Here is a 22,961-nt window from a genome sequence, read left to right on the forward strand (position 1 = left end):
CAGCGAATTAGGTTATTCGCATTAGGCTACATTGCATTGCACACTCAAAACTGCTTACAAGGAAAGGGACCCAAGTGTCTCCCTCCGATTTTGACGAGCTTTAAATATGTTGTAAAGTAGTTCAAAATAAGAGACACGTATTTTTTTTTATGTGCTTTCTCGCACGTTGAGGGTTGAAACAACCCCTACAAGCTTAAACGGTTTTTTTTATTTTGAATATCGTCAAAACTGTAAGAGGTATCAAAAAATTTTTTGAATAAAAGTTGCATGGTCTTTTATGAGCTTTATAACCGCGTAGGTCGATTTTTAAAAAATTTTATATTTTTTAATTTACCCCTACCCCTTTTTATTATTTTTACAAATTTCAAAATTTTTGTTATGACAAAAGTTGTAGCATTTTTTATGCTGAATACAACCATATATGATTTTATTATGTTTCGAAATCGCATCTTTCAGAAATGAGCTGTCAATGTCGCACTATATGCGTCGCGCTGCGATATATGCATATATATGCATAACGCATCGTTTGTGCCGCTTGTGTAATCGATGTTTGTCGCGCATGTGTAATTGATAAGACGAATAAAATTAGAAATAAAGATTAGCATGTTATGAAATATTCGGAAAAATGTTCTGATCAAAGAACAAAGTTCACTAAAGTTGTTGCCAAGGCATCTCCTCTATATTACACTTTTATAGTTATACTAGAACAATACAAGCGCGCGCTGCGCCCGTACACTTATTATAATAATTTAATAATTATAAAATCTAAATATTTTAATAAAATTTTTAAAATTTTAAATAACCGTCAAAATAATCTTCGCTCTCAAACTATCAAACTGTCAGAATAATCGAGATAACCAATCAGCGTCGCGGATAAGCGTCAACAATACTTTCGATACATTCGAGTATCGATCTTTCATGCCTTTTTTAAGAGTGGATTATATCGAAAGAGAAATAAATAAATAAAAATCTTACAATTAAAATGCAATTTATTGTTTTTCAATGGTAATGCAAAAAATTCCAATTAATTTTAGGTTTTTCTATTAATCAATACTAGAAACATTTGTTTGTTTATTATTTTATTTCTTTTATAATAATATATGTCGAAACAATTACAACTTTACCTTCAACAATAACATACTACATATATTGAATATAATACATATATTAACATATATTAAAAACAGATGAATTTATGGAACAAACGTATCACAAAGGTGATGTTCGTGAAAAAAGTGATTTATACGAAGTGACTTTTTGCACCATGCGCAAATAATTATTGCAGGTGCGCCACAAATATCGCATGTTGGTTTTGACTGTTTATGGAAACAAAATTCCACTGGTGTTTCGAATTCTTCGGGCTTATTTATTACGTACCCGCTTTTATACCATGCGTATTTCAATAAATTTCTGAATCTTGGCGATGAAAATTGATTATGAGTCAATGACTGTAGTTTTAAAATGGTGTTTTTTGCATGCAGATTGACTTCCAGACCTAAAAGCATTACAGTATCAGAAAAGTGTCTAATGAAATTCTTCCACAAACGAAAATCATATACATCCAATGGTTGTATTTTTCCTGTTGTTCCAGCTGGTATAGTCAACAAAATAATATCTTCTGTAGATTCTGGTTTAGATTCTTGAATAATATTTGGACAATAACCAGTCCACGAATCTAGTAGTAAAACAGATTTTGGACCTACATTTGGAAAAAATACGTCTTGCAACCAAATTTTAAAATGATGCGCTGTTAATTTTCCGGATTTCGAAGCCGTAACAAAAATATTAGGTGCCTTAAACATTGTTTCTTGCACTCTGGGACCAAATGTTCCACTAACTTCTTTCAGTACAATAAAAAGAGTCGATAATAATCTACCATCGGCTGAAACAGTAGATTGTATAGTATAGCTATGCGTAGTTGCCGATACGGATTGTACTGCAGATTCAATCTTTTTTGTTCCTTTATATGCCAATGTAGGACCGGCATGAAGTTCTAATTGGAATCCGCTTTGATCACTGTTGTAAATATTTTCAACTCCATATTCTATTATTTGATATTTAACGTTTTCAATAAATGTGTTACATTTTTCTTCAAAATCGACGTTGACATTATAGATGTTTTTCTTATAAATTTTCTTATTTTACGAGATACAATATTATGTATTATTTTAAATTTTCGTATCCATCGCGATGAAGCTGTAAATCCTGGTACATTTAAATTTTCCTGTGCCCGAATAGCCCATCGAGCTAAATCAGCGTCGTGAACAATAATTCTATTTTCAAGAGCTGTATGAAAATTATTTAATGTATATTCCGAAATTTGTTTTAATTTTTCGAATCTACTGCCACCTTGATTCACTTGAATTTCCCATCGTCGTAATTGACGTAATGAATATACTTTCCGAAATCTTCGTTTTACTCCTTCTAATGTTCTTGGCCTTGTTGTACTGCTTTTCCAAAATTCGACTGCATTTTTTTTATATTCATACGGAATACGTTCATCTGTAGTACATATAACTTTAGGATTTGCGTCCAATAGCTCACCTTCTTCCTCTTCATCTCCTAGTTCGAATTGCTCTGCTGTTGGAATATCGTTATCGTTTTCATAATCTAAAGGTTCTTCTACTTCCATTTCGTATCTCTCATCGCGCATTTCTTTCAGCATAGATTCTATTTTATGTGCCATTTCTCGTTCTTCAGATGTTATCGGACTTGTTGATAGATTAAGGGCCGAAAAAGTTACGTATACTAACATTATTACGTTAAATGGATTTAATTGAACCATTCTGAAAAATATATGGTAACAATTAAATATTTCTCCTTATTTGTGTACAAAAAAATAATACTTACTTTATAGTGAATTTGCTGTTCTTTTTTTGATGCTGTTTTATATATTGTTTTTCCGTAATCACTAACAAGCGCACAACTTTAAAGCGTAATATGCACTGCTAGAATATGACAACGCGCTGCGCTATAAATACACTCGAAATGCGACTATAAAAGTGTAAAATAGAGGGGATGCCTTGGCAACAACTTTAGTGAACTTTGTTCTTTGATCAGAACATTTTTCCGAATATTTCATAACATGTTAATCTTTATTTCTAATTTTATTCGTCTTATCAATTACACATGCGCGACAAACATCGATTACACAAGCGGCACAAACGATGCGTTATGCATATATATGCATATATCGCAGCGCGACGCATATAGTGCGACATTGACAGCTCATTTCTGAAAGATGTGATTTTGAAACATAATAAAATTATATATGGTTGTATTCAGCGTAAAAAATGCTACAACTTTTGTCTTAACAAAAATTTTGAAATTTGTAAAAATAATAAAAAGGGGGGAGGGTAAATTAAAAAATATAAAATTTTTTTAAAATCGACCTACGCGGTTATAAAGCTCATAAAAGACCATGCAACTTTTATTCGAAACATTTTTTGATACCTCTTACAGTTTTGACGATATTCAGTCAAAACCAAAAAAACCGTTTTAGCTTGTAGGGGTTGTTTCAACCCTAAACGTGCGAGAAAGCACATAAAAAAAAATACGTGTCTCTTATTTTGAACTACTTTACAACATATTTAAAGCTCGTCAAAATCGGAGGGAGACACTTGGGTCCCTTTCCTTGTTAGTTTTCACCAGAGCAGTGTAGTGCGAGTGATCAAATTCGTTATAAGTGAAATTAGTGTATGTGTATATTATCATAGAAAGATATAGATGAAGAAAGTAATGGTAACGATGAAAGTAAGTTAAATTCTGTTGAATATAAAAAATCATTGATGAAATTAAAAGACATTAATCTCGAATTTTTCAAATATATCAATGATTATATTCTACTCAAGAAAGATGTGGAATTCAATTCAATTTGAATAACGTCATTGCAGTTCAAGATTTTGTGGAGAAAACTATAGAAAATATCAAGAGAAATGAAGTTTGTAATTATTTACATAGATTTAGGATACATAAGACAGAAATATTGTAGGAGTGTGAGCGTGTATGTAAGAGTGTATGTGTGCGAATGAACGAGTGAGCGAGAAGTTTGAGCGGATAGTATCAGAGCAAAACTGCGGCATGTATCAAAAGTGTGCGGTGTGACTGTCGGTTCGACTGCGGCGGATAACCGAAGCGTTCGGCGTATGAAAGAAGCGCGCGGCGTGATTGTCGGCATGAGTGCGGTATGATTGAGAATTGCCGAAAAGAGGAATGAATGTGTGTATGCGTGTGATTTTAGTATAAAAGCCTAAGACTCGAAAGCGCAAGAGTTCAGTCTGTCCAGAGCTGTAGACTGCAAAAGAGTACGAGAGTTACAACCATTATTATAACCTTTTCTTCTTAATAAACTACATCTCTACAATATTAAACTTTGATATTTAATTTTATGTATTTTAGACAAATCATACACTAAAGTCTCTGAGCAATTGTCCTATAAGACATAGTGATGATTGGTATGATTGTATAAATTAATTTTACCATACATTCAGTCAAAAAAGCACCTGTTTCGAGACATTAGTGTATGATTTGTCTAAAATAAATAAAATTAAATATCTCAAAGTTTAATATTTCTGTTCTATGCAACGTTGCCATCCAGTCACTTAAATCACTTTTTGTCACCTTTTTTTGACAAGTCACTAAAAAATCACTATCGTGTAAAATGAGTCATACTTCAGAACTTCTCCCTTGGACGAACAAAGATTACTTATTTAATCACTGAAGCTTTAGCTCCATATTTCAAGAATGAACAGAAGAAGGAAATTGGAGACTCGTATTTTACGTTGCTCTATGATGAAACTACTAATACAGCTGGCAGGAAAGAACTTCACACAGCTGTTCGCTATTGGTGTGAATTCGCGAATTATGTTGTTACTCAGCATTTAGAGACGTTTTTTATGGGAAAAGCCAGGGCTGACGATCTTGTAAAAAAGTTGAACGAAGTTATGTGTAATGCTAACCTTTCCTCCTCCAATTTATTAATGCTCGATAGCGATGATCCTAACGTTAACAAAGCTGTTCTCAAGATGGATCAGGAACTTTTAAAATCAAGAAAAAAAAGTTTGATTAATATTGGAACTTGCAATATACACACCACTCACAATGCTTTCCGCAAAAGTATGAAAAAACTTGGTGAGAATGCTTCAGATTTGTTGTATTTTTGCACGATTTTTTCAACGGTTGGCCTGGAAGATGGGAAGACTTTTGTGTCGTGTTAGAGAAGCACGATCTGTCTTTCTGTTTATCACTTTCTCAGACACGTTCCTCAACGTTGGCTTACCATAGAAAATGCTGGAAAAAAGGTACTTTTGCTGTGGGAAGCTACAAAGTATTATTTTTTTGAATATATCTTAAAAGAAAAGAAAGACAAAACTCTAATGGAATCTTTAGCATATCGCCGGATTGTAAACCTCCTCAAAAGATCAACCATGAAGGCAGAAGTTATGTTTGTGGTTTTGTCTGCAAAAATTTTTATTGCTGTTACAAGCGTTTTCCAAAGAGAGAAGCCTTTAATATATTTACTTTATCCTGAGCTGAAAAATTTAATTAACATTTTAATCGGAAGATCATGCAAGAATACTAATCTTGCCTACGACGAAGTATTCAATGGGAGCAATCTGCTACAACCCGACAAAGTTGTCATTGATAAGACTATATTTGATGAACTTGATCGTTGCAGTGATTCTATTGCGAAAACTCAATTCCTCGAGAAAGCAAGGAATCATTACGTATTTGCCTGTCAACACATGCTGAAAAAGTCATCGCTTCAGTTTAAGGACAATATATTATGGAGTGTCAAGTGTCTGCATCCTTTTGAACGTCAGAAATTTTATTCCATTTCTGCAATTGTGAAGCGGCGAAGGCATTACCGTTCGAAGTACAAACAGATATTTTGATAGACGAATGGAAACTCTTACAGGGAGAAAAGCATCCTGAGACAAATATTGCGACGACTTTCCCCGTCTCGATAATTGCACAAAATCCGGGAGGCGTGCAAAACATCGTTGCTCTCGTTATTCACTAATAATCACGCGACAATAGAAAAAATTGGGCGCCAGGCGCGGGTTTACGCGCCGCACAAATGAACACGCCAGAACACACATATAAATAATAAAGAGCAACGGCGATAAGCTCGACTAGCCCGCTCACACTAAATGGCAGAGAGGCGGAATTCTTTAGAGATTCTAACAGACCTGAAGAGAGGAGTCCAAAATAAGGCTCTAAAAGAAAACACATCAGATAATATAACAAGTAACATATATTTGTATAATGGTATTATTAATAGGGTAGCACAGGATGTGGTGTGCCCTGAAAGGATCCGCATTGCGAATATACAATTCGTACCGATGAATTTATTATTTTACAGATGTTCGGTTCGCGGAAGTCGCGTACTCGATTCTCACTCGGTATACAATATGCGTTCTAATCTTGCGGTAATCATTGGTTACGGTCGTTATGACTCATTCTACATTTACACGTCTCTCTCTCTCTCTCTCTCTCTCTCTCTCTCTCTCTCTCTCTCTCTCTCTCTCTCTCTCTCTCTCTCTCTCTCTCTCTCTCTCTCTCTCTCTCTCTCTCTCTCTCTCTCTCTCTCTCTCTCTCTCTCTCTCTCTCTCTCTCTCTCTCTCTCTCTCTCTCTCTCTCTCTCTCTCTCTCTCTCTCTCTCTCTCTCTCTCTCTCTCTCTCTCTCTCTCTCTCTCTCTCTCTCTCTCTCTCTCTCTCTCTCTCTCTCTCTCTCTCTCTCTCTCTCTCTCTCTCTCTCTCTCTCTCTCTCTCTCTCTCTCTCTCTCTCTCTCTCTCTCTCTCTCTCTCTCTCTCTCTCTCTCTCTCTCTCTCTCTCTCTCTCTCTCTCTCTCTCTCTCTCTCTCTCTCTCTCTCTCTCTCTCTCTCTCTCTCTCTCTCTCTCTCTCTCTCTCTCTCTCTCTCTCTCTCTCTCTCTCTCTCTCTCTCTCTCTCTCTCTCTCTCTCTCTCTCTCTCTCTCTCTCTCTCTCTCTCTCTCTCTCTCTCTCTCTCTCTCCCTCTCTCTCTCTCTCCCTCTCTCTCCCTCTCTCTCCCTCTCACTCTCTCTCACTCTCTCTCACTCACTCGCTCACTCGCTCACTCGCTCGCTCACTCACTCACTCACTCACTCACTCACTCACTTTCTCTCTCTCACTCACTTTCTCTCTCTCTCTCTCTCTCTTATCGTTAACAAAAGTACACAATTAACTCTCTCGACAGAAGGCCGGGGCAAGATCTAAATGAGTATAACGATAGGAGACGCGACATAATTATCTGAGCAGAAAACAGATATGCGGTACGCAGCAAACAATCATAGACGCGAATAAGAGTAAAGCGATAAGAGACGCGACATCATTATCGGCAGCAACAATTAGGCAGTACGCAAAAACAATTATAGACGCGAAGATAATATAGAGACGAACAAAACGCGAAATAGCGACTGTCGGCTCGGCAGCTCCGAGGGGAAGAGCGTAGCGGAATCGTACTTTAGATAACGGTAGTCAGCGGGGCCCGGCCAAATTCTAATTTCACAAACGTGACGCCCGAAGGCTCGATACGGAAGGTATTTCTTAAGTGAATCACACAAAATCTCATTTTCGCGAGGCTCGGGCCGCCCGCTGATACCGCTCTTACCGCGATGTCGAAGTGGTGGCCTTACAATACAGGATACGCCCGTAGTGGTCCTCGCTGTCCGCTCAGGTCGCCGATTCGCCGAACAGTGACGACAGTGAGGCTCGCCAAACATCGGTGACAATCCGCACATCGTATTGTGCACGTAGATCTTGCGGTATCGATGAATTGTTACTCGATCCTTCCTGACGCTTCTCGATCTTTCGGCTTTCTGTGGCACTTTTCCATGGTGATCCCGGTCTTATTTGTGGCAGCTGTCTCTAACGTCCTTCGCGGCCTTTTCCTTTCCGGATCCGGACCATCTTTTGAATCGGCCGTGAACTGGCCAGGTTCCGACCTGATTCTTCTCTTCTTCCGGCTTGTTACGGCAGCTCTGTTTATTGTGGTACTCCACCCCGGGAGTGCGAGAGCTCTCTTTCCCTTCGGGCGTCAATCCTCTCGGTGCGTCCACTGGCCTTGATCCGTTTCGAGTCTGAAACGTTGTTCTCGGTAGCGACATTTTCTTTGTGACCTTATTGAATAGGATGGAATATTCTTACGTGACCTTATGTCCACTCGACGTCCGGGCCTCCGTCGTCCTGTCTGTTGAGTCCCTCGCAGATCCCACGAAGGCTGCTCCTCATCATTTACAAAATATTTGTTTTTAGCCACTCACTTCGATCCGCGAAATCTCTAAAGTATACACAAAGTAAGAAGGAGAGGTCGTCGCCTCCCCCTCCCCCCCCCCCTCCGCGGTGGGGTTCACGACCTCAAATTTTTCCTCCTCGACTGGGCTTACTCGCTTTTGTGATGGACAGCAAAATGTCACGTCACAATATATACTTATAATATTCGAATTGATGTATATTGGAACCCTTTTTTTGCACTAAAAAACAGTTTTGGTGGTATAAAATATCCTGTTGTGTCACAAGTCGTGAAAGCTCTCTTGAACCTTTCACATGAAAATGCCAATGTAGAGCGGGGATTCTCCACATCTGCTCTCATTCTTACAGACAACAGAGCCTCCATGTCCGAGAAAACGCTGAATTCATATATGATCGTAAAATATGCTTTGAAGAAGTACAACAACTTACCCCATACAGTCTCCATCACCAAAGAATTTTTAAATTTGGCTAGAATAGCGCATCAGAAATATGACGAATACTTGGAAAAAAAAAAGAAAAACGAAGGAACATAAATGCCAAACAAGAGTAAAGGAAGAGATAAGAAAAGAAAAAGAAAAGAAGAGATTAGAAGAAATAGAATTAAATAAAACAAAGCTTCAAGCAAAAGAAAAAAAGCTAGTGGAGCTGCGGCTGCTTGAAGATTCAAAAGCTAAGCAAGCTGACAAATTGCTGAAAGAGGCCAGCGAGAAATTGAAGAAAGGAGTAGAAAATAAAAATATAGAAGAAATAGTCCTCGCTGAAGCAATGCTGACAGGTTTCAAAGCTTCGCGGGAAAACGCAAGAACAACGAAAGCAAGTTAGAGATAAAGAAAAAGTTGTAGATAAGAGAAAGAATAACATTTTAGATAATATTAATAAAGAACCAAAGAAAAATTTAAAAAACTGGATATTGAGATTTAATTAGACTATCTGTAATTTTATTCTTTTGCCGTTGTGCTTTTCTTATATATACTAGCTGTTTGCAAGTGCGTCCGGAGTTTCTTTCGCACTCTGTTTATTTACGATTAATGAATCCACACGTTTATATAGCAAGTCTTTATTGCACACAAAATGCATCCTTTCATTTACAAACCTCGCTTGGAACTCTGGCTGAGCGCCGCGCCTCGGCTTCTTCTCTTACTAAATCGCAGCCGGAACTACTGACTACGCAACTCAATTTTCACACAAAAAATTAATAGAAATAAAATAAAGAATCTTATTATTAAACGCAAACATGCCGCCCGCCTTGAGAAATATTCATATTTTCAACTTAACACTATTTTAATGTACGGCGAGAAATTAAAAAAAAAATAAAGTATAAAGTATCAAATTAACCAGTCTTGTCGATTTCACAATCTTCTGGAGGTAGAGGACAAACCTTTACAATAGACCTCTTATAAATACCCTTACTGGTACGCACAGTTACAGTTCTTATTACATCATCCTGACCATGATAAACGTCAACAATTTTCGCAAGCACCCATTTTAATGGCATAGTCCCATCTTCCTTTAACAGCACTAACTGTCCAATATGAAATATAACTCGCTTCTCTGTCTTCCATTTGATTCTGCCTTGACAAATAGTTAAATATTCTTTGGACCACCTAGACCAGAAATGTTGCTTCAAGTGTTCTACGAGTTGCCAACGAGAAAGTCTGTTCAGAGGTACCTCCTGAAGATCAGGTTCCGGATAGGACGTCAACGAATCTCCTATCAAGAAATGAGCTGGAGTCAATACGTTTAGATCCATTGGATCATCGGATAAAGGTGTTAACGGCCTTGAATTCAAAACTGCTTCTACTTGAGATAGAACTGTCGTCATCTCCATTAACGTAAGCGATGCATTTCCAACAGCACCTTTCAAGCATTTTTTCATGGATCGCACAGCTGCTTCCCACAATCCTCCAAAGTGAGGAGCTCTCGGAGGTATAAAATGCCAGGTTAAACGCTCTTCCGAAGCTGCGTGTTGAAGATTCTTATGAAATTTCGTGTCTTCAAATAAACACTGCAGTTCATTATCTGCGCCTTGGAAATTTTTCCCATTGTCAGAATACATGTTTACTATCTTTCCTCTTCTAGAAATAAATCTTTTCAACGCTCCAATGAAAGCCTCAGAAGTCATGTCTTCTACTAACTCCAAATGCACGGCCTTTGTAACCATACATACGAATACAGCAACATATGTTTTATACTGTTTGCTGTTTCGTCATACTCTATCCCGTACTAGGAAAGGACCGCAATAATCTACACCAGTATTATAGAAAGGTCTGACTGGATTGACCCTACAAGTCGGCAATTGTCCCATGATTTGCTGACTAGACACAGGAGATGCTTTAACACATTTCACGCACTTTCTTATAATTCCTTTGATTCCGCTTCTTCCAGCTATAGGCCAAAATTCTTCTCTTACGAAAGCCAGCGTTGCCTGAACACCTGCATGAAATGATCTTTCATGCTTATCCTTTATAATTAATTTAGTAACAAAATGAGAAGACGGCAAAATAATGGGATGTCGGGCTTCTTCAGGCAGTCGTGAATTTTCCAATCTTCCTCCTACTCTTATAATATCGTTCTTATCTAAATACGGATTTAAACTGATTAATCTGGACGCTTTAGGAACATTTTCTTTACGCCTTAACAGTCTTATTTCATTTTTGAATTCTTCGTTTTGAACCATTTTTACTAAAACTTGAGCTTTACTAAAAGTTGAGCTTCTTTTATTTCTAAAGCGGATACACAGCCTTTTTTCTGATTTTCTTTATCACATCTTGCATTATGAAAAAACCTTAGTATATAAACAATAATTCGTAATAACTTGCTTAGCGAGGAATATCTATTGTAATTTATAATCGGTTCTTGTAATGCGACAGCCGCAACCGTTATTTCTGCACGCCTTTCAGGTAAAGCTTCCGTTAATAACTCTACATCTTCTAATGGCCATTCATTTTCGTTTAAATCCAACCATTTAGGACCTTTCTACCAAAGATCCGAATCTTTCAATTGTTCAGGAGTAACTTCTCGAGAAATTAAATCAGCGGGATTTTCTTTTGATTTCACGTGATGCCACTCAGAAGATGTCGAGCTATCTTGTATTTCACTAATCCTGTTAGCGACAAATGTCTTCCACCTTTTAGCAGGCGAACTTAACCAGGCTAAAACTATTTTAGAATCAGTCTAATAATAGCGCTTGTACACTCTCATGTTTAAACTGGTCACTACTTTATTCATCAGCCTTATCAAGAGAACAGCTCCACACAATTCTAACCGTGGCAGTGATAATGCCTTTAACGGGGCTACTCGGGATTTAGAACAAAGTAAAGCAGCGATTCTTTCATTATCCTTTAGATATATACAAGCACCGTAAGCTTGTTCGCTTGCATTACAAAAGCCATGTAATTGTATTTCAGAAATACTTTCCTTTGAAATTATTAATCTGGGAACCTCTATATACTCTAATAGATACAATTGAGATTTTATTTTGCAAGATTTATGAATCCTCATCGGTACAGACTCGTCCCATCCTATATTGCACGCCCACAAAGATTGTATTAAAATCTTTGCTGCGGTTATAACTGGACCAACTAAGCCTAGAGGGTCAAATAGCTTAGACACTTCAGATAACATAATTCTTTTCGTTACTTTATTTTCTAACTTTGCCAACGGACTTTTGTAATATAGTACATCCTTGTCCGGATTCCATAGAATACCTAATAATTTTGACTCTTGTTCCTTACTTAAATCTAACGATTTGCTTTCGACTTTCTCTAGCTCTAAACTAGCTATTATATTAGACTTCCATTTGTGTAATTTAAACCCTCCGCGTGATAGCAATTCAGTTATCTGATTTTTTAAATTTACAACCCCTTGCACCGTATCGGAACCCGTTAACAAATCGTCCATATAGAAATCTGTAAGAATGGATTTTGAGGCTAGAGGAAAGTTTTCTTTCTCTAGTTCAACTAACTGATGCAAACATTTTATCGCTAAGAACGAAGCAGGTTTTGTTCCATATGTCACCGTGAGTAACTCGAATTGTTGCACTTGCATGCTAGGATGTTCCCACCAAAGAATCGTCTGTAAAGGTGTGTGATCTTTATGAACTAAGATTTGCCTATACATCTTTTTTATATCTGCACATATCACGTACTTGAAACACCTGAATCTCATAATTATTGAAAATAAATCGGATTGAATTATTGGACCTTTGTATAATGCATCATTTAAAGACAAACCTTTGGAATCTTTGCTAGACGCATCAAACACTACCCGCGTTTTTGTTGTTGAAGCATCCTCTCTTACTACTGCTTGATGAAGAAGAAAAATTCTCTTTGCATTTAATGCAGGTTCTTTAACTACTCTCATATGTCCTAACTCGATATATTCTTTCATGAAATTAACGTATTCTGATTTAAGATTAGGAGCTTTTGTAAATTTTCTTTCTAACATCTTAAGTCTTTTCATCGCTATATCTTCCGATTCTCCTAATTGATCTACCACCTTTTCATTCACGGGTAACTTTACTATAAATCTACCTTCTGCGTTCTTATCATAGCTATTCTTGAAATGTTCTTCCACATATTTGTCTTCGTCATTTAGATTTTCTTGACTTATACAATCTTCTACTTGCCAAAATTTATTTACCGCATTATACAAATCTTCTTCTGTACTGAAATTGCAAGCCGTTTGCAGACCTTTGTCATTGTGTACGTCAATGACTCCTGATATTATCCAACCAAGCGTGGATTTTTGCAACGTGGGTTTGGTTTTACCGAGTTTTATCTGCCCTACACAGATGAGGTCCCAGAACTTTTCCGCGCCTATCAACAAATCTATTTCCCTTGATACATAAAATTCTGGATCAGCTAATCTGATATTGTTAGGTATATCTATTGCAGATCTATCTATTTTAATAGTCGGTAAATTCTGTGTGAGGCATGGTAAAACTACGCATTTTAGATCCGTACTAACAGAGTCAAATCTAGAAGATATATTTAAATCAACAATTTTTAATGCACTAGAAACTTGCTGATTGATCCCATTAATTTTTATTTGAGTTTTGCTACCGCGTATTCCTAGTTTGTTTACGAATTTTTCTGCAACGAAATTTGACTGAGATCCGTTGTCTAACAACGCTCTTGCTTCAATGAATTGACCGTCTTTATCCCTTATTTTTATTACAGCGGTAGAGAGCAACACTTGCTTTAATTTACTGATTTCTTCCAATTTAGTATGATTGCATGAAACACTATCTAATTTATCTTTATCTTTACTCGCATCTTGCTCTGACCTTTGTTTCAACTGTTTTTCTTTGTTCTCTTTATCCTCATCATTTTTCAAATGTAATAAAGAATTGTGTTTTTTATTGCATATTTTGCAGCTACTCGCTACACAATCCTTTGCCATATGATTATATCGCAGACAATTTAGACACAACCCTTTTGACTTTACATAATTAGTACGTTCTGCCACGGATAGAACCTGAAAGGCTTTACATCGATAAATCTGATGATTATCTTTATAATAAGAACATCTCACGTTACTCGTAGTAGTATGTGCGGCTGTGATCTTATTGTGACCAGTGATACGTGAGCTTGTACTTACTTGATTTTGTTGACTTCGATTTGCGATCGCTTCCAACGTTTGACATCTTTTATTCAAAAATGATATTAATTCCTGGAAACTCAGCATTAGCGTAGGCTCTAACGTATTTTCCCATTCCTTTATTGATAAGATATCTAGCTTGCCGATTACTATATGAATAAGCAAATTGTTTCATTGTTGAGTGGGTCTCTTCAATGCCTGTAAAGCTCGAGTATGTTTTAATACACCATCTAGAACTTGCCTGATAGCCGTACCATTTTCCTTTCTTACGATAGGTAAATCAAATATTGCCTTAATGTGCGTTTGAATAATTAATCTTTGATTGTCATATCTTTCTTGCAATCTAGTCCAAGCATTCTCGTAATTTAAGCCCGAAATTTCTAACGAAGATATAGTTTCTGCGGCCTCGCCTTTTAATGCCGACTTTAGATAATGAAATCTTTGTACGTCATTTAACAAACCGTTTGAATGTATCAATGAATTAAACACATCAAAAAAAGCATACCAATCTTTGTATAGACCAGAAAAGGTAGGCAACTCTATTTTGGGCAACCTAACAAAATTATTATTGTTGTTACGTGTATTTCTCTGCGAGTTATCTGATACTCCTTGACCTACTTGGTCTAACCTGTCCTCACTTATAGCTACTCCTATGTGACTCTTTATTAATTTTGTAGCAATTAATTTTAAGTGAAGAAATTTGTTTTCATAACCTTCTAACTCTTTGTCTAACTCGTCATCGCTTGCATTATCATCTAAAAGACCTATTTCCATTTGGACTTCTGATAGTGATTTCCATGTCTCCTCTGCTTTGCTTATTCTTAATTCAATCTCGTCAATGTCAACGTCACTCGAATTAATATCTTTAAAGAAATTTTCAGATCGCGTTAAACTAGCTTTTAATATTCTTTTTCTTTGTTTCAATTTAGCTAAACATTCTTCGACTGAAGATGCCATGGTTATACGTTAATGATTATTATTCACGCTTAAACAATTTACTGAATTTCGCTTTTACTTATCTTAAACAGTGTGACTATTAGTGACTTAACGCTTTCGATTACTCTTGTTTCGTTTTGCTACATTCTTCTCGATGAGAATCCTTCTTTGGTTCGATTTCCCGTGTTGAGAACCCTCGGTCTTCATGTATGCAGGAATGGACTCGCCTGCCTCGCTGGTGAAATGGACTCGTCCGCCTTGCAGGAATGTATTTTCGACTTTGTAATATAGAATCTTCGCTAAGATTCTACCGCTGCCTTGCGGCCTAATGTATGTGATTTCCTTTGTATTGGACAATCACTCTCTTCTTATAGACACCCGCGTGATGCTTACAGGATATCCACAGGTTGCTTATGAGATCTCGTATTCCGACCGTTGTCGTTGCCACGCCGATCTTCCGTATGTGTTCCAATCAATTTACAATTGATCCGGCTCAAAGGACCATGTTTGCGAGTACGTCCGGAGTTTCTTTCGCACTCTGTTTATTTACGATTAATGAATCCACACGTTTATATAACAAGTCTTTATTGCACACAAAATGCATCCTTTCATTTACAAGCCTCGCTTGGAACTCTGGCTGAGCGCCGCGCCTCGGCCTCTTCTCTTACTAAATCGCAGCCGGAACTACTGACTACGCAACTCAATTTTCACACAAAAAATTAATAGAAATAAAATAAAGAATCTTATTATTAAACGCAAACACTAGCCTTGTATTAATTCTGCGTATTATTTAATGTATGTGTTAAATTTTGATAGATATAAAAAGGCGACTTTCGAAAATTACAATTATTTTTCGCTCATTCAAAGAATATTTTTGTTTTTTTCGTTGCATTATAAAAAATATTATATTTTTTTAATTATGTGATGAATGTGTCTATTTTTTTGTTTTATCTAGATAATAAAACTTAAAACTTTTATCTAGATAATAAAAGTTTAAACTTTTGTTTGGTCATTGAGTCTTTTATTTCATTATATTTAATAAAATAAACTATTAATTTTATTTAATAAAACTGAGGTGTACTTATATTATATCGTTTAAATTCCTGTTCTTTCCTTATTATAAACTTTCAACAACAATCTAAGCAATGAAAAGAATTTGCTATATGTTAGGCTATTTAAAGATGGACCCGAGAAAATAAGTGTAAATGTTATTTTTTTGCTTAAATAAACTTGATTATTCTGAAAATTTGATTAAAAATGTCGCTTTTGGTTACTATTTTAATGCCAGAAAAGTTACTTTTTGTCATCTTTTCTGTCAAAAAGCAGCCATTATTTCACTTTTTTTGATCCGATGACTGGATGGCAGCGCTGGTTCTATGTATCCTAAATTAATTCCAACAATATTTATAATTTTCAGTCAATTTTATTACAATCAAAACAAAACAGTGTTTTACCTTTCAAAAAAAATTGTCGTATATGTATATTAAATAAAAAAAAAGCTGTCCTATATACAGGGTGTTTCATTTTAATCTAGCCAGGCGAATATTTCAAACGCTGTTGAGTTTAGAGAAAAATGTTTCAGACAAAAGTTGTAGGGTTTGGAGGGGGACACACATTATTTTCTACACTTTAAAGTAATAAAATTAACATGTAGTTTACTGTAGCAGCGCCAAGTTTTTTTGCGTTTTTTAATATTTTTATTTTTTTAATATTTTTATTTTTTTATTTTTATTTTTTGTTTTTTTATTTATGTATTTATTTTTTTATAATATATATAGTATATGTAAAATATAGTATATAATATAATTAATTATATATACGACAGCTTTATGTACAAGAGTTTTATAGAAGAGCTTTATAAAAATAGTGTACAACTTTTTTCATAGTTCTTTAGTCCCATTTGTCGCCATTTCCTAATATCATATTTTTTTATAATTAAATATTACGTAAACAAATTATGTAAGCAATTTATTTAAACGTTAGTTTAAATCAATATGTACTTTATTAGTATGTATTAGTTTTAAATCTACAATACAACCTTTGGTGTTAATAATTCAAGTTTACTCTTTTGTTGTTCGTCGACAGATCACCGGAATGGAGGTTCATTCCTGATCATGAAAAAGAAGAGCTCGGCCTGACATTTGACGTGGATGGCGAGTTTTGGATGTCGTTTCACGATTTCACGCGCCATTTCACTCAACTTGAGATATGCAATTTGAATCCTGACTCTCTGACGACAGATGATATTAGCGCTGGGAAGAAACGTTGGGAGATGAGCGTGTTCGAAGGAGAATGGGTTCGTGGAGTAACAGCGGGTGGTTGCAGAAACTATTTAGGTGAGATATACAAATAAAGGTCGCTCAAATTCTTACCCAAGTATTCAACTTAAACGCATATCTCGTGTAGAAACCTTCTGGCACAATCCGCAGTATCGTATCACGCTGGAATATCCGGATGACGATGACGACAAGTGTACCGTAATCGTCGCTTTGATGCAGAAGAATAGAAGGGCACAAAAAAGAATGGGTGCCGATTGTCTCACTATTGGATTCGCAATATATCACGTATGTGAAATTAACTTAAATATTAATGTATTAATAACATATATATTAAGATATCCATTATTTTTTAAAAAAGATATTTTCCATCTGTAAGATTTTCGCAAAACACGTATCTGTAGGTATTCGTAAGTTTTTAAGACGCTGAATTCGAATTTCTAATTGAAATTTTAAATTTAATCCGATAGACTTAAAACACTAGACAAAAATTTGACAAATTATTCAAATTATTTCAAACTTAATTTCTAAGAGTTTTTATGGTAATACTTAAAATTTTGACATTAAAATTTTTTAATTTAAAAAAGTATTTAATTTTTATCAAGCATTATTTTTATCAAATATTATTGTATTACAAAATAATGATTTTATATTTAAATTTTTTAATTAAAAATTTCGAAAACTTTCTGAAAATATTTTATATAAAATCTATCTTTCGAATTTTTTTAATTAACAGTTGGAGTATCCGGAGAGATTGCCAAAACCGTTGGACATTAACTTCTTCAAGTACAATGCGTCTGTTGGACGTTCCCCAGCATTTATAAACTTAAGGGAAGTTACGTGTCGCTTTAAATTACCGCCAGGTGTATACTGCATAGTTCCAAGTACTTTTGATCCAAACGAGGAAGGTGAATTTTTGCTAAGAATTTTCTCTGAAAACAAGAACAATATGGAGTAAGTCGTGCTATATATAATACGGTGATATTTGTTTCATCCTAATTGAATACTTTCTATTGATATATTTCCGTTTGTTTACAGAGAGAATGACGAAGATGTTGGTGTCGGTGAAGTCGATGACAGAGTAAGAATTATGAATATTTGGAATTATGAATTATGAATGAAAGGAAATTGAAAGTGCACAATAATAGATTAATCCTAAGCAGTATAAACTGTTCTGTTATAATGACATATCGATAATTGACATATACATATAGAAGATGGTTCGTCCATTTTTCCAGTATGGAATAAAATAAATTGTAATTGCGTAAAGTTAATGCTGTTTTGGATTATATATATACAGGGTGTCCCATTTTAAAAACCTCGCGTGAATAACTTTTCAGAGACATTTTCAAGAAAAATGATTTAGACCAAAGTTGTCGGGTTTGGAGGGGGACATCCGATGATGACATTGGTTTAACCTAGAGTGTACATGCCAAGGTCATATGGAGATCAACTTTGTTTTTTAAATAGAACACCCTATTTTTGATTCCAAAATCTAATAGCTGGTGTCAAAAGCTTTTCAAAACACTATAATGAAGTTATTTTTCATTAAGTACTTTTCGAGTTATGAGGCTTGAAAGTTACAGCATTTTGACATAAAATACAAAATATCTTGTAAAACATTCAATTTTCGGGAATCTTACCTTAATACTTTTATGCACAAAATAATGAGACGAATCAATTAGTATAAAGAAAACACATAGTTGCTTTCAAGAAAAAATATGTAATTTGCAACATGCAACTGCATACTTTTTTTTAAAACCAATGTCCCGGTGTCCCATCAAAAGTGGCCATCCCCTTTTATCTTTAAAATTAAAAGAGATAAACCATAACAAATATATATCAAATTAAATGGTTCAAACTAAACTCTATTGTGAGCATAATATAATAGTTGCTTACAAAAGCTATTCGTGTTAACGAACGGAGAGGTATGCATAATTTTTTTATAATGTGGATATTTTGATGTAAGAAAAGTTGTAGCGCTATTTGAAAAGAATACAACGATGTATGATTTAATATAAATATTTTACATATTATACGAGTTTTATCGGCTTGAAATATCGCGGGCGACGTCTACCTTTTCACTTTCGGCCCTGCGATATGACCAACTTCTGACTCATGCCTTAGAAATTGACGTATGTCAATTGAAATTGTAGCGCTGTTAATTATTAATTAATTATGAAGTTGGCCATATCGCAGGGCCGAAAGTGAAAAGATAGACATCGCCCGCGATATTTCAAGCCGATAAAATTCATATAATATGTAAAATATTTATATTAAATTATACATCGTTGTATTCTTTTCAAACAGCGCTACAACATTTCTTACATCAAAATATCCACATTATTATAAAAAAATTATGCATACCTCTCCGTTTGTTAACACGAATAGCTTTTGTAAGCAACTATTATACTCACAATAGAGTTCAGTTTGAACCATTTAATTTGATATACATATATTTGTTATAGTCTATCTCTTTTCATTTAAAAGATAAAAGGGGTGGCCACTTTTGGTGAGACACCCTGTATATATATGTATGATTTTATGTAATTTGAAACCAACTGCTAATAATTCACAGTAATGACACAGCTTTGTGGGTATGTAGGTATAATATACATACTTATATTGAAAGCGCGTAACCATTGATAATGCTTTCAACAAATTTTGTGCTAAATCGCACAAGTGATAAAATTAATCAGTGCTATGCAATTGCGTTTAACTCACAGCTTAAAGTATTAACGTTTGTTGTGCCGTTTGATACTTAACAAGTTCTACTGCAGCGTCACTTGAATACTCTTTGCGATGGTCACTTATGAACACGTAACGATTCGCATGTTTATATAAGCTTGACTTTTAGGTACGCAATTTTGCAGATGATAAGGAAAGGCAAAATGGAAATAGCGTAAGTAAAACGCATGCTTGTTTTATGTTAAGGGGGTTATGGTGGTACAATGCGCCTCAAAAATACAGTGCCGCGAGTTGCGCGCGCCTGGTTCCCATTGCGTACTTCCATTGAAATATATACCATACTGGAACAAGCACGTCTTTGTTCTCGACCGGTCAGATGGAGATAGCTGTTCGGACCCGGATCTCTCTATCTAACCAACAGTCTCGGTCACGTGTTCACAGTTACTATTATCGAGAGTAGATGAGATAGAAAGAGAAATCCGGTACCGAGTCACTGCCTTGTCTGACCGTTTTGTCGAATGGAGGGGATAGCCTGTGCGCCTTCCAGTATGGTATATATTTCAATGCGTACTTCTCACTCTTCTTCCGAAGCTTAGTTTTTGTAACTGACTGTCTGTGCAAGAGCGCTAGTGTTTCGTCTGTGTATACACACACTATCAATTGCGTAAGAAAATAGTGATCCGGCAACAACGCACTTTTAGTTGTTCACTTTTAGTTTTTCAAAGCAAGATTTATGTATTAAGATGATTTATTTTTAATTAAACGTTGTTTACGTACGTATATATTATATTTATATATAAATAAAAAAAATATAAAATAATATAAAGATCTTAAAAAAATAATTAAAATATTTAAAAAAAAAAAAAATGTATATATATCTGTATATGTATGTATTTTAAAATATTTTAATCATTTTTAAGATTTTTATATTATTTTATAATATATTTTTTAATTTTTTTTTATCTACTCTATACTTATGTCTATATTAAATAAATAAATGTCTTCATGCGTGATTATTTAAAATTCCTACATGTTTTCTGCCGCGGAAATCTCACGTCTCGTCGGCCAGCAGTCGCAACGTTGCCACGTCTTGGTAGCATGTAACGTCTAATTTTCTGTGTTTTGAACTTTAAAACGCAATATTTTGGAAACCGTGAAGCTAAGCTTCCTGAAATTCAACTATAGTATAGTGACTACAATCCTTAATAACATATTAATTTTTAAAAATTTTCCTAAATTTTGTTTCGACGCTATTGTTTAAAATATGCCTTTCACAACGATCCCTCCATAAGATTCAATATTAAAACTCACAACTTTGAGAATTTATATCTCGATTTCGGTGAAGCTGAGTCCTCTGAAATTTTGACATGTACATAATAATGTTATTTACACATGGTAATTTTTTCAAAATATTCTTAAATTGTTGAAAAATTGCGATAACCCCCTTAAGAGAGTGGAAAGCTATAGTTCATATTGACATACAGAGTGTTTCAAAAATACACGGCAAAACTTTAAGAATGAGTCATATGTAGAGAATAAAAATAGTTTATATTCACATAGGTCCAGAAATGCTTGGTTTCTGAGTTAAGGCTGACGCACATTTCAGTTGCCCGCAGGTACCTGAATAAAAAGTTTCCTGGATAGATAGATAGAGGTGAACCAATTGCTTGGCCTCCACACTCACCTGACTAATTGGATTTTTATCTGTGGGGTCATTTAAAATCTTTGATGTATTCGTCTCCGGTGGATGATGTGGAAACTCTCCGCAATCAAATCATGATAATTTGTTAGACGATATGCAACATGCCAGGAATTTGGGATCGTCTTCTGGGGACAATGAGACGACAAACTGATGCCTGTATTCAGGCAGGAAATGGACATTTTGAACATCTTCTGTAAAATAATCTCCTGTGAAGAACTGTCATAATTAATAAATGACAAACCTTAAAAACTCAGAAACCAAATATTTCTTGATCTATGATGATATATGAACTATTTTTATTCTTTACATATGAGGAACCCATTCCTGAAGTTTGGCTACGTATTTTTGAAAGGATATACCTTGTATGTGCACCAACACAAGCATCTATCGCTATTATCAGATTATCATGTGGGTTCCCGCACTAATTCCGCACTAATACTTCATATTAGAACTGCTTTGTGATTTCAAGATTTAAAAATATGTATAAAACATGATTTTTTAAATGATTTTGAAGCATAGGTAAAATAGATAATTTTTTTCTATATTTTCGTCATTTCCTTATTTAAAATTTTTTTATTCAAGATAACATCAAGATATCATGATTAAAACGGCTAAATTCATGTTCTAACTGAAATAAATGATGTTAAAAGAAAAGAAATATATTTATTACGTTCATTTTTTAGCGTCATATTGTATTATATTTCGTAAATTTTTAATGCTTAAGAGAAATATTTATTTTTTATTATATTGATTTCGATGATTGTTTTCAATTTTGTATACATTCAACATCTGTACAAATGGAATCAGTAATGCCATAACACATGAAATTGAGTCAATTTCTGACAATTTGGAGACGACGAAACGTGCGTAGTTTCTTTGTACATTACAATTGCCTTTATGTTTTATCTTTTATATGAAAGATTTATACTATTTTTAATTTTATTTTTATGTTATTTTATATATAATTTTTATTTATTATTTATTATTTATATTATTATCTTTATTTTATTTTTTAGGTTCGTGAGGAACCTGAGCAGGATCGCAATACCGAGAAGGTCCGCGAATTCTTCAAGAAACTTGCTGGTGATGATTTGGAAGTGGACTGGATGGAACTCAAAGATATTTTAGATTTTGCCATGAAGAAAGGTAAAAAAAATATTGTCGATATTTTTTATTCAGATATAATTTATAATATACAGGGTCTTGCATTGAACGCACTGTACGATAATGAAACATTTTTTAGATCATTAAAGATTGTAATACTAAAATGTCGAAGTTACAATAGTTTTTAAATGGAAAACGTTTAAAGTTGACCAAAATCATATTGTTTCAAACTCACGCGCTCAGACATGGAACATGGGATACAGGGTGGCACACGAATAGTTGATACATTTTAATTTTTAATTAAAATTTTATTTTACATTGAATAAGATTGCAATTTTAAGTACAAAATATGGTATCCTTGAAAATTTATCTCATGGTAT

At 34.7% G+C, this 22,961-nt stretch overlaps 1 protein-coding gene and 1 long non-coding RNA gene across 14 annotated transcripts in view; one reads left to right on the forward strand and one right to left on the reverse strand.

Annotated features, from left to right (window-relative positions):
- LOC105677893 (calpain-A-like) overlaps window positions 1–22,961 on the forward strand; it is a 69,762-nt gene that overhangs the window by 31,998 nt on the left and 14,803 nt on the right. For 8 of the 13 annotated variants that reach the window (XM_067353970.1, XM_012376776.2, XM_067353974.1 and 5 more), the window contains 6 exons: window positions 16,897–17,147; window positions 17,218–17,375; window positions 17,824–18,041; window positions 18,126–18,168; window positions 19,945–19,989; window positions 22,494–22,623. In XM_067353970.1, the coding sequence (XP_067210071.1) occupies window positions 16,897–17,147; window positions 17,218–17,375; window positions 17,824–18,041; window positions 18,126–18,168; window positions 19,945–19,989; window positions 22,494–22,623 (845 nt within the window). The remainder of the gene's footprint in view (window positions 1–16,896; window positions 17,148–17,217; window positions 17,376–17,823; window positions 18,042–18,125; window positions 18,169–19,944; window positions 19,990–22,493; window positions 22,624–22,961) is intronic. The other 5 variants (XM_012376777.2, XM_012376778.2, XM_067353976.1 and 2 more) reach the window with 1 other exon arrangement.
- Window positions 2,140–3,236, reverse strand: LOC136999606 (uncharacterized). Its single transcript, XR_010889928.1, has 2 exons — window positions 2,851–3,236; window positions 2,140–2,786 (listed from the first exon to the last, which is right to left on the reverse strand). It is a non-coding gene; the product is annotated as an uncharacterized lncRNA (long non-coding RNA).

Source organism: Linepithema humile, chromosome 4 (assembly GCF_040581485.1).
Source record: "Linepithema humile isolate Giens D197 chromosome 4, Lhum_UNIL_v1.0, whole genome shotgun sequence".
In the NCBI taxonomy this organism is placed as follows: Eukaryota; Metazoa; Arthropoda; class Insecta; order Hymenoptera; family Formicidae; genus Linepithema; species Linepithema humile.